The sequence below is a fragment of the Nestor notabilis genome, unplaced genomic scaffold (genome assembly GCF_000696875.1).
Source record: "Nestor notabilis isolate BGI_N333 unplaced genomic scaffold, ASM69687v1 scaffold14026, whole genome shotgun sequence".
NCBI classification, from domain to species: domain Eukaryota; kingdom Metazoa; phylum Chordata; class Aves; order Psittaciformes; family Psittacidae; genus Nestor; species Nestor notabilis.
Genome location: NW_009932477.1, coordinates 21,339 through 39,348, shown reverse-complemented (window position 1 = coordinate 39,348; position 18,010 = coordinate 21,339). Strand labels below are relative to the sequence as shown.

At 36.6% G+C, this 18,010-nt stretch overlaps 1 protein-coding gene across 1 annotated transcript in view; it reads left to right on the top strand.

The window, feature by feature from the left end:
* NKTR (natural killer cell triggering receptor) overlaps positions 1 to 18,010 on the top strand; it is a 39,438-nt gene that overhangs the window by 17,339 nt on the left and 4,089 nt on the right. The window contains 7 exon segments of the mRNA XM_010016420.1: positions 7,025 to 7,054; positions 7,910 to 8,055; positions 9,344 to 9,566; positions 10,185 to 10,337; positions 11,209 to 11,296; positions 14,844 to 14,989; positions 15,994 to 17,980. Coding sequence (XP_010014722.1) covers positions 7,025 to 7,054; positions 7,910 to 8,055; positions 9,344 to 9,566; positions 10,185 to 10,337; positions 11,209 to 11,296; positions 14,844 to 14,989; positions 15,994 to 17,980 — 2,773 coding nt within the window.

The window sequence follows — 18,010 nt, the reverse complement described above, 5'->3', positions numbered from 1 at the left end:
GTCACCAGCTTCCTCTAGAGTCAGGCAAGTGAGTTAAGCCCAGGAGTGAACTCCCAGATAACCAGTGAGGTTTAGGTGGGCTGCTGTCAATTCTTTAAAGCATCCTCTGGTGCTCTAGACTTCTGCAATCCTCTTGTCTGGGGCTTTTTTCATTTTACTGCATGCAGACATCTAATGCTGCTTGAGACATCTTTGGAAACTCCAAGACAGGGAGTGTGAATTATAATGTAGTACCTACAAGACCCCCTGCACTCCTGGAGTAGTAGCTGGAAGCCAGGCACGATAAGTAGGGCAGCTTAGGATTCCTGCATGTCAGTGAATGAGTATTCTCCCCAGATCTGACCACCAGCTGAGATGCCTACCTTGCTTACGGATGCTTTTACTGTATTCAGGTTTATGCATTTAAGCTGAATCCCACCATTAGCCTACAGTAGTGCAGCTGATCCCAGGAATGAATCCATACAATTACAGAATATGTGCAGAAGGCTCTGAGGCCACTTAAAACAGTGTTTATGTGTGTGTACAGTCAGTTGCAAAGGCAGGTTCACATTTGATAACTTAGTCTACAACTAGGCAAGGCTGGATAGTTCAACAATCTGCCTTTTTGTACAGATTTTTTTAATGGTGCAACCCTTGGTTTCAGCTTTGTAATGTGGAGAGCTTGGATTTTAAGATTCAAAGGAGGAAATAAGTACTGAAGATTTTATCTAGGCAGTTTCTGACTTGACTCTAAAATGCAGTGTAATAAAGCAGTTAGTCTTGCTTGGTGACATTTGTTGAGTTACTCTAAGGAATATAGTGTGCACCTAGACAGCTTTTCTTTAATTAAATTTTTGCTTCCTTTACTGGTATACTTCAAGCTGACATTAGAATGTGCTTCTTGTACTCAAAAGAATGCTCAGTTATTCAGTAGTTTATCATTAGGAAAAATGTTCTTCATATGTATAAATTGAAAATTGTGTGAAAGGCAGTATTCAGTGGCAGCCTTTAGTTTTGGTTGGGTTTGGTTTTTTTTGGGGGGGTGGGGTTTCTGGTGGGGGGTTTTTTTTGGTAGTTTGAGCATGGTTAATTTTATGGGTTAGATATTTCTTTAGCCCTCTGTTTACATTTTTTTCATAGGTAACTTCAGGAATGAGAACTCTTTTTCTCTCTTATACACATCTAATGTAGCAGATAAAGCAAATAAGTTATTTTATGTATTTGTCCAAGTAGGGCTAAAATAATAGCAAGATTCTTGACCGTAACGGGTTTGCTTAATCATCAGAAGTGCTTTCCGTGCTTCCCACAGGAAAGTGTCATTTGGAGTGACTAGTCTTTACAGAAAGGAATTGGGCAGCAATTATTTCTTTGGCAGGCTGCACTAACAAGTTGGTCACAAGACAACTGTACAGTGTCGAAAAATTGCTAACTGTTGAGCTGCAGTGGTCAGTTTACTTGAAATAGAAGCTCCAGACTAATCTTAAAAGTAAACAAGCATCTGCCTAGTCCTAAAGTATCATCAGCCTTCTTTGATTCATCAAGAATTTCTCTGGCATGAATGAGCTTGAAGCATTTATAAGCAACAATAGAGAACTGGGCATGGAAATAGACAGTGTAAGTATTGTCAGGGAGCGACAGTGAGGCCAGTGTGAAAAGAATGAACATAAATTAAAGCACTGGTAGAAACTGGCAAGATGCAAAACCAGAATAAACAGTCAGAAGTTTGTGTGTGTGTGTGTATGTATGTGTGTGTGTGTGTATACATATACATATATATAAAAAAAAAATGTTCGAAGTGCTGTGTGCAGTGTTTGATGACTAATTTTCTCCACCTCTTATAATTTTTTTCTTTACCTGAGTAGGAGTAATAGCTGGATTGAAAGGGGAATGTTGAGCTAAGGAAGGATTATGGTTTTCATGCACACTTAATTTAAATAAACCAAGTCTATTCACACATGTGATTAAGAAACATTTCCTAGTCTGAAGAAATGCATTTTGTTGAAATCCAGCATAAGTGGTACAGAGACCATCCCTTTGTGCTATTTAGATTCGTGAAATACTGGAACTTCAATTTTCCTTTACCCAAAGAGATCTGTTGGAGCATGTAATTGCATCTTGTGTTGAAAGTAGTTGTAAAGTACCCGGTTATAAAGTGGCTATTTGTATTTTCAGATAGCACCACTATTTAATTTGATTCTTTTCTGTGAATAACTCCTTTTAGAACCACCAGTTATTTAGCAAGTATTTTAAGCACCACCAGAGTGTGCTCATCTTCTTTTAATTGTCCTGTTTCCATGTTGATACTCAGATACAGAATTTCAGGGATGGGTTCAAGGTTGACAGGAACCACTCTAGAATGATCTTCCTTTTTTCATGTACTCCAATATTTATTTTAAACTGCAGCTGAAAATACTACTAGTAGTACCTACTGGGGGAGTGCATCTAAGTATTTAACAAATACAGCCAATATCTTTAGGTCCCTGAGTTAGTCAGGGAGGAATAGTTGACCTGACGTTGGATATTCCAGTTCAATGGCTGTATTACTTGTTGGGTGATGTTCTTCTCAAGCAATATGTTATACTTCTCAGTTGAGCTGATCTGATAATGGTATCTCATCTATTTAGAGCAACTCCATCATGCATGTGGCCGTAACCAGCCTTCTAGTAAGGCAAGTTGCACACAAAATAAGTGTGAAAATGGGTATATGAAGTGCTATAAAATTAATGAGATTCCTGATCCTAGAAATGCTTGCATGGGCTTCACTTTCCTTCTGTGGGCATACAAAATCTGTCAAGCTACACTTACTACGTAAAGACAGATAAGTGTCTAGTTACTAGATAAAGTGTCTGTGCAGAATGAAGCATAAAACAATAGGAGGTAAAGAAAAAAAAACACCTGACCTCTTTATTGTTGCTGGGAAGTTCTGTGTAATAATTAATTTATTGCCTTGTTATTTAGCCATATAATCCTTATTACAATTTAGAGAGCAGTCCTAGGTTGTGTTCCTTATCAGCTCAAATGTTTGGAGTTCTTGCCTCTGTCTTCAAAAGCTATTTAAAACTTGAGACCATTTTGCTGTTTCTGCTAGATTTATTTCCATATTGAGGGCATTGTTGGTTTAATGTGGATCAAGCTCTGCTTTCTTGCTCGAAACTAAATAGATTTTTTTGTGTTAATGTTTTTAATGTGTGGTGCCATGCCTAGTTACTAAATTCCAACAAACTAACCACTTTGATCTGCTAAATGGAGGATATATTAAATTTTGAGGATTCTTCTGTTTTGATTTTACAAATGATTTCTCAATGTTACCAGCTTATTAAAAGTGGTTCGTTTCTCAGTCTTTTTTGGTGTCTCAAAACAGGTTTTGTAATCAACGCTTTGGGTTCTTTTACTGCGAATGAAATAGCTTTTGAGCTAATTCTTGAGTGGTTGACAGTGATATGAAAATCTAAACACTTCAAATGGAAAGGGCTAACATTGCGCTATCTTTGAGCAAAAAGTGGTACATGTGCATTGATCACACAAGCAGGTCCCATTGGCTTGATCAAAAGTTTACGTAAAAGCACAGCCCAGGTCAAAGTATTCACAGGATGCTTTTATGTGTAATAAGTAACAAAACATAATTTCCATGCTTGAATATACTGCAGAGATATAATTAAGAACTAATAGTTTACTGGGGGGGAGTGGGTGGAACATCCATAAGCTCAACTGATAATGCATTTTTTAAAACATTGCTGCTGTTCAGAATTATACCAGAGCAAAAGTATGGTAGTAGCTGGTGCATATTCTATGATTCCATGATATTTTTTGTCCGCTGATGTCTGCCATGTGTTTGTCCTTCTATAATTCTGAACACAAGCGATGAACATATTTTGAGAAAGCAGTTACTTTTCTTAGCTCTAGAAATGCTTCATGATGCAAGGAAGTTGCCAGCCAATTATGAAATGTATGAAGTTGTAGACTTGCTGACTTTATACATTTCATTTGTAAATCAAAATGTTTACGCTATGGTGTGCCATCCTTTGAAGCGTATACTCAGAAGAGCATTTGAACACCTATGTAACTGCAAGCATGTGAATAAACCCATTGAAATCAGTTACTCATATGCTTCAAGTTGTGCATGTGTTCTAACCCTTTTGCTGGATTGAGACTTAGAGGGGAGCGGGAGGATTCTCTTTTCTAACTGTTTATCTTTGTAATAGTGTATGCAAGCAGGTTATGTCTACAGGTTTCTTTTTGGTTTTAAGGAGAACTTACTGCAGTTTCCAAAGTACTTTGTATTCTAAAGAAAATTTAGAGCCCTCTTTTAGGCATCCTTGTTCTGCATACAACTTGATTAATATTAATTTTAAACTTGTATTTAATAAAACATAGACTCAGTTTTGTCTGAAAATGTATTACAATTTATTTCTGCCATTTTTGTGTAAAATTTACAGAAACAGTGTTACATCGTGCGCTCCAAAGGTAATGTCTTATTCCTCTAAGGCTGTGTCCTTTCCTTTATTCTTTCTGTTTTTATCTTTCTTGTTTTCTTCTGATCATATTGTTATGTGCATTGAATCCTTTGTTAGGACTGAGGTTCTTGGGGGGGTGGGTGATAACTTGCTGTTATCAAAAAGATACTTTTCTCTTCAGCATTATCTTAAACCAATTTACTTTAAACTTGAGTGAAAAAAGGTATTTGTCCTTCTGTAAATAACATGGATAACAGTATAAGGCAGATTTTAAGTGTTTTAACTTGAAGTTCTGTATAGAAATGTTTTATTAAAATATTATTTTGGGGGAGGAACTCATCATGACTCTAGGTTTCTATAGTGAGAAGGCAGTAAGTAGGTTTTTCTCCTGATTGTTTTGAAGCCAAAGCAAACATTCAAGAGTTGAAAGGCAGAACATATGCAGAAAACTTTGAAGTGGTCATTTAAAGTGTATGTTTGCAGAATAAATGTCATGTTACAACCTTCACATTTAAATGAGAAAACTTTCAAAAGCAAAATGGGGTGTTGGGTTTCTGCTTCCCATAGGAAGTCTGTTAAAGTCACCTAGCTCCTCGTCGTGCGTCTGAAAAGTTTTCTTTTGGGATAATGCTCTTCCTTGTGTTTTCACTTCATGTACAAGTAAATGAGAAAAATCCTATCCATCAAATTGCCAGTGTAAGGGAAGAAACCTCTACATGAGTTTTAATGTGCCAACTATCCCTTTCTTTGCTACTGGGGACTAGTCTAAGCAAAGTAAATGCTCAGGTAATTTGCTCAAGGTCTTCAAGTGCTGCTTTGGCATGGCAGGAGCACATTACTACAGCCTCCACATCAAGTGTGTTTGAACCTACTGCTGTTTCTAGCTAATTCTAAGCACTAAGTCTTGTTTATTATTGGTTTCACTGAAGTAACCCACTTCTATTTTTTCACTCCTTTAAATCAGCTTTATAATTAAGCCCGCTTAAACTGTTTGCTTAGCAGCAGGTTGTTAATGCAGTTAATTCTTGCTTGAAGAACCTCAAAAGCTGTTAAGAATTTTTGTTTGTAGCAATACAAGCAAGGGAAAACCAAAGAACACCCCCTGTGATTGCAGAATTAATGTTTTCTTGATAGCTTTTATTTCCCCATGTAAAACCAAAGTTTTCTGTATTATTCAGTATTACAGAAGTGGAAGGTCTGGTTAGCATTTGGAGCTTAAAAAAAAATTAAAAAAAAAAGTCAAGAGTGTAAATACTCCTGATTCACAGTTCTGTCTTTTGGCATGTGTTCCAGCACTGCAGTGTTTTGTGACTGAGTAGTTCAAAACTTGAGTGAAGATACGTGCTTAAAAAGTTGTATTTTATTATAGCATTGTACCACATCTGTGCTACTGTAAAGTTAGAAAAAACACCTGTGATGGATTATATATTTTGAGAGTTGAGTTCGTTGGAAGAAGGCTGGAAAGGCAAAGTAGTGCCTGGGAAAGAGAGGGGAAGGATGTGTTCGAATATTAAAATAGCTTTGAATGCAAATTAGCTGGCCTTATTTATTTATTTATTTATTATTTTCTCCCCAATATATAAGCACGCTCTGATGTTCTTTACAGAATTTGTCTGCATAGCAAGGTTCCCTGTGCAGCATTAATGCAGGCTTACTTGTAGAAATAATATCCTTTCCTTTCTGGAAAATGATCTAGAGAAATACTAGGTCATAGCATTATCATCAAAAGGGTGAATCTTAACTTACAGTTATATATGCAGAGCCTTGAATATTCCGATTTGAAGTCTACTCAGAAATCTGGCATATCTCCAAAGGTCTGTTTTTAGGATAGTGTACAAAATGGAAGGTGGTTTCATTAGGCTTCAAACGGCTGAAGGTGGGAAGCTGAAAAATAGGGAGGAAATCTGCACTTACCACAGTAGTAAACTGTAGGGCAGCACATAATGTCTGCTTGCATTGTACTGCTGTTGCTTTTGGGAAGCCTGTGAGCTGATGAAGTGCTGTAGCTGATGGTTAAAGATAGAAGTGTTGCTTTGCGTTCTGGGTTATGAGGCCAGTCAGGGAAGTGGAAAGTAAGAAAGAAGTGGGAAGGGGGAGCGAAGAATCTATCACATATGATAACTCTCTTCTTTTTGAATAAACCAAGTTTATAGTGACCTTGTAATGTAAGAACCTAACGGTCTTAAACATTTAAATTCCATTAGTTACCCAGTACTTAATTGCCAAATTGTATCTTCTCTGTGACTAAAAATCTTAGTGAGTTATATTTTAATGTGTATTTAAAGACTCTTATTTCAAAATTGTTCATTGCATGCATTAAAATGATACTTGGTACAACTTTCAAGTATGCATAGAAAGCTAAACTTCAAACAAATTTCACGTAAAAGTTTAAGAAAGCCTGTGTATTTAAGCTGTAAAGTATTTTTAATTCTATGTGTGTAACTGGATTTTTTCACTATTTTTTTTGTCTTACCTTCACCTCTTTTTTCTTTTTTTTTTTTCCCTATTCCATTCTTCTCTTTTTACTTCATCTGAATCCCTGATATTTATTTTTTTTTTTCCATCTTGCCATCTTGCTGTTTGTCAAACAGAACAACAAAACCTGCTCCTCATCTCGATGGGTAAGAATGCTTTGTAGTTCCTCCAATGATGGCTAAAATTTGAAGGTTGTAAGTCTTCACATTATATTTAAAGTAGACAACAATGGGTAAACAAATTCTTAATTCTCTGAAAGACTATACAATAGAAGAAGATGAAAAACAAAGGTTTCAGTTCTATAAAAATTTCGAGTTGCAACTTAATTCCTAAAGCTGGTAAAAAAGTTGGGGGCTTAAATCCTAATATTAATTCTTTAAAACTGGTTACTGCCCTCAATCCATAAATCAGTGACTTGAAACATCATGTTTAATGTATTTGGATAGTACTCTCTTTTGTGGCATGGTTTTATCCCCAGAATAGATTAGTTCCTTGGGGTATAAGTTACGGGCAAACAGAAGAAGGAAAGAGAAATGTGGGAGATATAAGACAGAAATGGTGATTCCTTAATTATAACTGTCCCTGCAATGCCAGTGGGAATTTGTGTGCTGAGTTTGTATAGACCTATAAATGCTTCTTTTCTGGGGAAAACTGTGCTGCTTTGTCATCTTTATATATAGACTCGTGATCTCTCTATTGCATGAAACTGCAAAAGTAGAAGGATGTGTTAGAAATAATGATTGTTTACTGTGCCTATGTGAAAGAGAGTGGAATGACATCAAATATTTCTCTCATTGAACCAGAGTGGACCTCTCTTTCATGTTGCAATAAAATCTTAGCATTGCTGTAAATGTAAAACTTACAACCGAGATGTTTATAACTCTAATACATTTTAAAGAGCTGAATGTTTCTAGTTCAGAATGACTTTTAAAATCTGAAATTCATTATAAAATAATTATATTAATATATAAATGTACTTTCCAAATATTTTATTTCTGCAGTGTACATGTTGTCTTTGGACTGGTTATTTCTGGGTTTGAGGTAATAGAACAAATAGAAAATCTGAAAACCGATACTGCAAGTAGGCCCTATGCAGATGTACGAGTTATTGACTGTGGGGTGCTTGTTACAAAACCAGGAAAAGATGGTAAGCATACATACATCTGAAGTTAAGTGAATGTTGATATTGTTTTCATGGAATCATAGATTTGTTTAGGCTGGAAAAGACCTTTAAGATCATCAAGTCCAACCATTAGATTTCAGAGAACATGAAGATTTTGCCAACATCAAAAAATCATTACGGTGAATCTCTAGAATCTTAAGTCTTACAAGCCTTTAGAACTTAAAAAAACTTAAATCTTGGTGAAGATGAGGAAGGTACAGCAAGGGAGAAGGTTTCTCTGACCTAAACCTTTGTGCGTTGGAAAACATATCCCTGCTTCTTGTTCTTAATGTTTGAGATTAATGTGACTTGCGCAAAAAATAATCACAACTCATTTTCCTGAATTTGAAAGATAGAGACTCAAAATAAGATTTTCTTAGAGTTGAATTTTGTGCAGCTTCCAGAGTTTTAATTGTAAGATCATGTAATGTTAATATGCAGTATGTGTAGTCAACATAATTTCACAAGAATTCTTAGGGAATAAATTATCTTAAATATGTGTTTGGACTGTTGCTGTAATGTAGTGGAGTGTTAAAAGTTTGTGTTTTCTACTTCATTTTTGACTTTCCTTAAGGACGATGTGGTTATTTATGTCCTTTAAAGAAAGTCAGGAGGATAGAGTAAGAAAGTATCAGATGCCAAGAGAATGATAAAGATTTAGAAATAAGAAATATAAAACTGAGGCTATGACTAATTTTTTCTTAAACTTTTTGTAACCTGTGCATTGCTTTCTAAAAACTAATTATTTTTTTTTTTACTATAGATGGTCTTTGCTTATCTGTGTATTCTAACCCAAAGGTGTGAATTCAGTGTTAAAATTTAAAATAGCTTTTTCAAAAGCAAAAAGGGGGGAACCCTCCTTCTTAAAATTATATTTTCTTTATATTAGCTTGGCACACATTAATGTTGAACTTCATTTATAAGGTTATTGTGTATTAATGTAAAAATGTTTCGGCTTTGCAGTGATATATCATCTTATATGGTGGAATTTGTGCATGGAAGTTCTTACAGTTTACTGTAAGGAACTATCTTTTCTGGAAAATATTTATATCTTTTTAGTGGTATGGGTTTAGACTAGACACAAATCACTTATTACTGTAATGTAACTCATTGTGAAAAAAGTTCACTGATCTCTTCTGAAACAGTAGGTCTGTGTATTTATATGTATATAAAATGATACACTTTGTGCTGTATGTGTATACACATATATATGTATACACACTACATACACATGGACATGTGCACACCGTAAATTTAAAATATCTGTTTTAAGCTTTGGAGAAGAAGAAGAAAGTATGTTCTGAGTCAGAAGCTTCAGACTCCTCCTCCAGTGCATCAAGCTCTTCAGAAACTTCATCTGAAAGTGAAGCAGAAAATGAAAGAAGCAGAAGAAGAAAGCGTAAAAGAAGAGCTAAAACCAAACAATCAAGAAAACGAAGAAAGGAAGAGAGGAAGAAAGAGGATCCAAAGTGCAGGCGAACCTCAAACCAAAGACGGTGACTAGTCTCTTAAATTTAAGAATTTCAGAGAAATCTGAGAAATTCTACTGTTTTCACGAAGTACTCAAGCGATTAATGCAAAAATTGTTTTAAGTTTGGGGTTTGATGCTCAATTTTTATAAAAAAACAACAAAACCAACCAACCAAAAAACCCATAAAGCTGAGTTTGTTGAGTATATTTTTCCATTAAAGAGTTTAAGATCTTTGTAGAAAGAAGCTAGATTGATACTGGAATGAGTAAGTCTCAGCATGTTAAAGTATTTAGGACTCAGTATACCTGTGTTAAAGTGAAAAATTAGGCAAATAATAGACCTTTGAGAGATACATACATATATATATAATTATATATATTTGATTATATTTTAAAATATTTCATGACAAATGGCAAATTCAAAGCAAAATTATTTTCTGTAAAGCAAGACCTGAATCTTCCTTCCAGTAATAGTGTATCCTTCCTTTTAGCTTAAAATGGGTTTTTAATGAACATGTTCTGGTTGTTAAGCTATCTTAAAGCTTGATGCATCACATGGGCTTCTTTTGGAATTTGCTTTGAAAAGAGGTGTTTGTCAGTTGACAGTTAATTTTGATTTATCAACTTGTTTTTTCCCATAGCAGCCTTTCTGACAAGAGTGATATAACAGAAAAAGCGGTTGATGTTAGCATGAAGAGGGACAAACCTGTGGTACGTCCTGAAGAAATTCCCCCAGTGCCTGAAAATAGATTTTTGCTGAGAAGAGATGTGCCCGTTGTCAATATAGAACCTGAACCGTAAGGAACATTGAGCTTTCTTATGATGTTTTTTTTGGTGGAAACTAGGCAAAAAATTTTCCTGTTAACACTGTATTACCAGTACTGATAGCAAATGTTGGCTCTAGTGTCTAAATGAGGTAATCTTAATTGTCCTTTTTACAGATTTGTTTTGCACCTTTACTAAATTGCAGTTTGGTTCTATTTCTGTCAAATTTCTTTGCTTTTGGACTCAGATGAGCTAGTAAGTTACGTTCCCAGATGCCTCTTAAAATCAGCAATATGTTATGTTTCCAGTTATTTCTTAAAATCAGCTTGGTGGTTTGTTTTTTTTTTTGTTTGTTTGTTTGTTTTAATTGATGGTTAATGATGTAGTCTCCTGTATATCTTTGGTACAAGCCTTAGTAACTGCTTCTTTCAAGGATATTATACGAACTGTGAAAAGGAGTGCTAAGTTACCTCTTATTGCTTAGGAAAGAATCAAGGCTTTGAAACTTGTGACCTATCATGAATTGCCATTCTCTGAACTAAGACATGGTTGTGTAACTGCGGAGATCCTGAAACTCTTTTATGTCCATGTTGTCTTCATGATTTGTGCACCAAACACAGTTAACCTCTTTAGAAAAGCCACTTACCACTTTAACAGTGCTTTGCAAGTTCATTCTTAGCATTTATTTACAGATGGAGAGGTCAGATAGGCTACAGATTTGATCGAAAACAAGTATATCTTGATTTGCCTTTCGTTGCAGAACTGTGCATGTCTTTATTTCCTGGAGAATTCACTGAATTCTTAGTTCTGCCATCTTTAATATTTTGCATGATGAACTTAAAATTAATTTAATTTTTTTGTTGGTTTTTTTCATGTAATCTCATATTTTATTAATTTATGTAGGAAGCTTCTTGATACTACACCAGTTCTGGCTGACCCGAAACCATCAGTCTCTAAATCTGGACGAAAAATTAAAGGAAGAGGCACAATAGTATGTGGCAATTTTTTTTTCTTGATTTTTTTTTTTCCCCACACCTTCCCCCCCCCCCCCACCCCTCCAGAGTATCTTCTCTGACGTTGAGCTTTGAATTTCCTTTGAGGCCTTGTGTGACACTTTAACTGTTGTTGACATGTGGTAGATTCTAGCTTAGGTTGAAATACTATAGTCTGATAGTTCATTTTGTAACAAATTTTCCACCTTTCTTATTACTGTCTTTTTATAGAAAGATTGCCTGGAAAAACAAATACTTACTCCTCAGCTATGAGAAGTCTTTGGGCATAATTTTTTTTTATTATTATTTTTGTTGAAAATTGAAAGTTAATTTAGCCAGCCGTCCCACATGATGCACAAGATCTAAAGTAGTGAGAAGTGACAAGAACTTTTACTCCTCTCTGCTCAATGGATGTCCTTGCTGTTTCTGTTAAGCATTAGGACTATAATACGCAACAGTAGACAAAGCTGGTCTACAGTAACCGAAGTGTATACAGCCCTTTGTGATGTATATTGCTTGTCCTCCTGAGTTTTGGTATTTTCATCTTCTGATGCCTGTGCTTACATTGCTGAGAAACAGCAGTTTTGTTAGCAGCTTTGGCAGAATCACTTACATTGTTTGACATTTTGTCAACCTTTTGTTTCCCTTTTTTTTCTCTTTTTTTTTTTTTTTGAGCCACTTTATATAGTTTCAGATAGAGGGGTGGAGCACTTTTCCTATTAAGACAGGCTGAGAGAGCTGGGCTTGTTAAGCCTAGAGAAGAGAAGGCTCCAGGGAGACTTTAGAGCAGCTTCCCAGTACCTAAAATAGGGCTGACAAGAAAGCTGGAGAGGGGCTTTTGACAGGGGCATGTAGGGATAGGACAAGGGGGAATGGCTTTAAACTGACAGAGGGGAGATTTAGATGAGGTCTTAAGCAGAAGTTCTTCCCCATGAGGGTGGTGAGGCCCTGGCACAGGTTGCCCTGAGAAGCTGTGGCTGCCCCATCCCTGGCAGTGTTCGAGGCCAGGTTGGATGGGGCTTGGAGCAACCTGGTATCCCTGCTCATGTCAGGGGGGTTGGAACTGGATGAGCTTTAAGGTCCCTTCCAACCCATACCGTTGTAGGATTCTATGTTGATTCTGTGGTAGTTTATCAGATTTCATCAGCTGTCCTGGCTTAGGTCATGTCTGTATCATTTCATAGATGACACTGCCTGGGCAAGAAGATATTTTGTTGCAGTGCTGTTAGCAAAGCATTTTTACAGACCTGCAGACTCGGTCCTTCTTTTTCCTTACCTTCCTCTCTGAAGACTGTGCTTATTATGCAGATTTCATTTCCACTTCAAATCTTTGGTATCTTGAAGACTTCTGCTTTTGCCTTGGTTCTACTGTACTCAAGCAAAACATGCCTTGTCTCTTCTCTGATAACCCTCAATACAGGGCTCAAAGCACTGCACAGCTGCACAGTTGTTCTTCAGTCAGTAAAAGAGGGAAGAAGTAAGAAAAGCTTTTGTAATTGTGCATTTGATTTTGGTGTATTTCAAATTGTAGCATACCATGACGGAGCATATTCTTCCCCTTTCAAATGTTATCCTGGATCAATTTAGCAAGCGACATTTGGGTAACCATAAACCGATCCAAGGCTTGGTCCTCAAAAAAAAAAAAAAAACCAGAGATCAGTATCTGTATAGTTGAAGACGCTTTTCATTACAGTAGCCTTGAGAGGCTCCTCTGAGCATTATTTTCTTATGTGGTAGCCACTGGATTTGAGAAGTACTTTTCTTTTGATCCCCATGATGCAATTATTTTAAGCCACAAAATTACTGGCTTGGCTGTAGCATGAACCAGGGTATTGTAGCGTTCGAGCCTCACCTGAGTCCAACCCTCATTTGCCAGCCATGGCATTAAATCTGGTAACTGTCTTTGCATCTGACACCTTTCATTTGTATGTGACATTGTAATATCCACGAAAGGAAGCCGTTTAAATGGAATGTTTTGAAATATTTATGTCAATAAAGACTTCTGGAAAATTGCTTAAAGCTGAGGGGAATTGTCTTTTGCCAGGGATTTGGGTGTCTTGTTTTTTGTATTTTTGACACCTTCTTAGCAAAACTAAGAATGAAAACCCATAATATCAGAAATATTTTAGGGCTAGCACTTAGCTGGAGGAACACTTTTTTCTCCCATCTCTAATAGACTGATTAGCAACAGTTTGTATCCAGAGCGAACTTGTCTGATATTTTTCAAAATGCTCACTCACAGTTTTGAATTCTCTTGGGTTCTGTGACACTCCTGAGTATAATATGAAAGAATCAGGGAGATCCGTGACACCTTTGCAACCTATTGCATGCCATTTATCTGTAAAAGCTTTTTTTTTTTTTTTTTTTTTTTTTAAGTAGTCATTGCTTCAGCTCAAAGAGTAGAGAAGCTCCAAATCTTCATGGCAGGTTATCTTTATTCTTTTATATAAACAGGATATCTTAAGAACTTCTGCCTGTAATCAATAGAATAAACCAATACACACATCTTTTTGTATTTATTCTGGGGGGCAATATTTTTTCTCTACATGTCGCTTTCTTTTATAAGTGGCTTAAAATAATTGTCTGAATTCCAGATGTTTTTTCTTTTATTGAGTCAAGGAGCATCTAATTTCCTCACAGAATTTACCTAAGTGTGTATCCAACTGGGTAATGGAAAATAATGAGTTAGGAACATTACAATTCTTTCTCTGCTGCACAAGTAGCTCTTATTGCCTACTTAAATGCTGTGCCTAAGCATAATTTTTTAAGTATGATACTTCATTACACTTCTGTGTAATATGGCTTGGATTTTTTTTTTTTTTTTTTTTTTGAAAGTGTCTTGCACTGGATTCCCATTTCTGAAGGGCTGAACAGCAATAACTTTTGAAATAGGGCTTGTTTTGGTTATCTGCAGTAATTGTGTTACTCCAAAAGGTGTTACATAAAGGGAATCCATGACCTCTTCTTGGTTCTTCCTTTTATGTCTGGTAAAAATGGGTTAGGTCCTGGCCCCTCTCAGGCTTTGTGAAATGCTCTCAGAGAATGAAAGGACGCAGCTGGCTGTGTAATCCAATCTCACCTGTGGGGGATATGCATGCCAAAAGTGGGTATTTCTGGCAGGAAACCTAGAATTTGTGTTTTCCTCATGGACCTTGCGTGGATAATATTGTCTGGCTTGTGTTACGAAGATGCATGCAAAAATCTGTGTAAGAGGCACATCAGATATTTTATAAGAGCATGTAGTGATAGGACAAGGGGGAATGCCTTTAAACTGACAGAGGTGAGGTATTAGGAAGAATTCTTGCTCTTTCCTGTGAGGGTAGTGAGGCACTGGCACAGGTTGCCCAGAGAAGCTGTGGCTGCCCCATCCCTGGCAGTGTTCAAGGCCAGGTTGGATGGGGCTTTGAACAACCTGGTCTAGTGCAAGGTTCCAACCCTTCCAACCCAAACCATTGTAGGAATTTGTGATATGATTCTATTTGCTATATTCTCTAGTCTTCTATAAAGAAAAATACATTATGTAACTATCTTTCCTTGCTTTCCTAGCGATATCACACCCCACCTCAATCACGGTCATGTTCTGAATCTGATGATGATGACAGCAGTGAGACCCCTCCTCACTGGAAGGAGGAAATGCAGAGATTACGAACCTACAGACCACCTAGTGGAGAAAAGTGGAGTAAAGGCGATAAGTAAGATCCTTACTACAAATTTAAAATGTCCTGGGTTGTTTTTTGGACTTGTTTATTTTATTTTTTTTTTTTACACAAGCTTTAATAGATGGTGCGCATGTACCGTGTTATTTGTGTTTGAATGAAAAATGTGAATGCCTTTGTGATTAACATGTTCCGTTTAAGTTCCAAAAAATAGAAGTGGCAAATTTTCTTAAAACCTTTCTACTTTGCTAATGTGACACCAGATGAACACAAACTGAAAAGTGTCAGAAGAGTTGTTTGTGTTGGGGTCATCTTGGATACTTATTTAAGAAGTAATTAATTGACCTTTCCAGTTTCCTGTTGCTTTCCCTAAAATTAGTCATGTCAGATTACCTTTAGCCTCAAACTCAGTTATGTGGTTTCTTTGAATACCAAGACAGACAATCGAAGCCACCAGTCCTCTGTTTGAGTTATGTTTTTTCTGCAATTGCAAACTCTGTGGTGGAAGCCAGCTCGCCAGAATTTCTGATGACTTGATAGTAAATAGGAGCTTCTATCAAATTATGATAGATAAAACTCAGAAGGAAAACTGAAGAACATTAAATATAGTCATTATTGAATAATTTTATATATTGAGTGCATTCAGTTTACTGCTGTATTGCAGCATACCACCTAGAAGAATACTAAATAAGATGATCTGTATTCAAATGTTGTTTAAGAATCATTTTGTTGTAGAGGCCAAAGAGCTGTGGTCTAGGGTAGTTAAAGCATTAAATCTCTTCATGCAGGTGCTACAATATGCAAAATTTTCTGATGCTGGCTGATTCATTTGTTAGAGGGAAGTAGCTCTCTTGATAGTGAGGTAATTCTGTATCTTAAAATGAGTGTAACAAGCTCAGTTAAAACATTTTTTGATGGTAAAGGGGGGTGTGTGTTAATTTTTCTTAATTACTTGCCTTCAAGGTGTGGAAAATACTTAATTTATCTGAAGTTTTTAAAGGATTTCCACTTAGTGTGGGGCTTATTTGTTTGTTTTCTAGGTTGAGTGATCCATGTACAAGCAGATGGGATGAAAGAAGCATGTCCCGGAGATCAAGATCATGGTCACGTAATGGTTATTCTGATCTAAGTACTGTGAGATATTCTAGCCACCACAAAAAGCACAGAAAAGATAAAAAGAAGATGAAACATAAAAAGAAGTCTAAAAAGCAGAAGCATTTCAAGAAGCACAAGCAAACAAAAAAGAAGAAAACGTCAGCCTCATCAGATGTAGAGTCTTCTCATTCCTTCCTCAGGAGGACAAAATCATCTTGTAATCGTGACAGGAAATCTCGTTCTTCTTCATCATCTTCCAGACATTCATCCAGAAGAGACTGGTCTAGATCTGATAAAGAAGACCAGAGCTCATCGACTTTATCAAGCAGAGGGACTCGATCATACTACAGGTCCAGATCTAGGTCTAAATCAAGATCTTACTCCCGAAGAAGTTCTAGATCAAGATCAGCCTCTAAATCATCATGTTCTCGAAGTAGGTCAAGGTCAAGTTCTAACTCTAGGCGTCAAAAGACAGTTTCCAATTCTCCACAAAATATTTCAACACGATTAAATGAGAATAAGCTTACCAAGACTGCTGAGCCTGTAAGAGCAGTTATACTCCCAACTGATAAAGTTGTCGTACCACCAGTCATCCCAGAAAGCCTCCCTGTTATACCATTAAGTGACAGTCCACCGCCTTCAAGGTGGAAACCTGGGCAGAAGCCATGGAAGCCATCTTATGAGCGAATTCAGGAAATGAAAGCTAAAACAACACATTTAATACCCACACAAACTAATTACAATTTAGTAGCCGTTAAAGAGGCTAATACTGCTTCCTCATATCATAAGCGACAAAGGAGTTCAGATAGCGATCAAAGCGGTTATTCCAAATACCATAGTGACAGAAGCTCAGATAGTTGTCTGAGATCAAGAAGCAGGTCCTCTCAAAGTAGGTCATACTCAAGATCTTACACAAGATCTAGAAGTCCATCTAGCTCTAGGACAAAATCTCATTCTTCTGGCAGATCGCCATCACTGAGTAAATACCACAGTGACAGGTCAGGTTATAGTGAGTCAACATCTTACTCTTCCCTTAGTGATGATGATAGACACAGAAGCAAAAGAAAATCTGCATCAAGTGATCAGAAAGCTCGGCCTCTTAAACTGAGGCAAGAAACAAGCTCTGAAAGCACTGTCCCTTATAAGCATATGAAAGACTACGATGAGTCTTCTCAGGGCTTGAAAGAGAGTGACAGTTCATCATCTTCAGACTTCTCTACTGACAGTGAGCATTCTGCCAAAATTAAAGTAGTCCAAGAAAAAGAAGGCCATTTTCAGTTCGAAAGAGGTACTCAGAAACAGGATAAAAATAGCTTAAGTTCTGAGCAAGGGGAGGAGGAACCCAAATGCGAGCGGGATTCTGATGATGCTAAAAAGAAAGCAGCTAAGGAGGTATCTTCTGAGCAACCAAGAGGTGGTGGAAAAACTAAACAAAAATCCTATTCAGGTAGTAAATGGGACTCTGAATCAAATTCTGAAAAAGGAGAGGCAAGGCGTAATAGGGGAGATTCCAGACTCTCCTCTAGTAAAGAAGAAGGAGAGGCTTCTTCAGGATCTGATACAGACCATAGTGTTACCAAAAGAATAAAAAAACAATCAAATTCTTCAGAAGGCTTTCTGGATTCTGATTGTACATGGAAGACAAGCAAGCAGTTGTCATCTTCTGAATCTGACAGCTCTTGTTCTAGCTCAACAAACATTAGAGGAAAGTCAAAAAAACACAAACATGGATCGAAAAAAGCTCTTAAAAAATCCCATTCAAAAAAAGCAAAAGAAAAATCAAAAGGGAAAAAGGAGAAGAAACACAAAGTTCAGAAAAGAAAAGAAATGTTTCATTGGCAGCCCCCTCTGGAGTTCGGTGAAGAAGATGATGATGAGATAAATGAAAAGCCGGTTACCAAGGAGGATAAAGAAAAGCAACTTACCAGGGACGTAAAGGATAAAAAACAAATTTATGGCAAG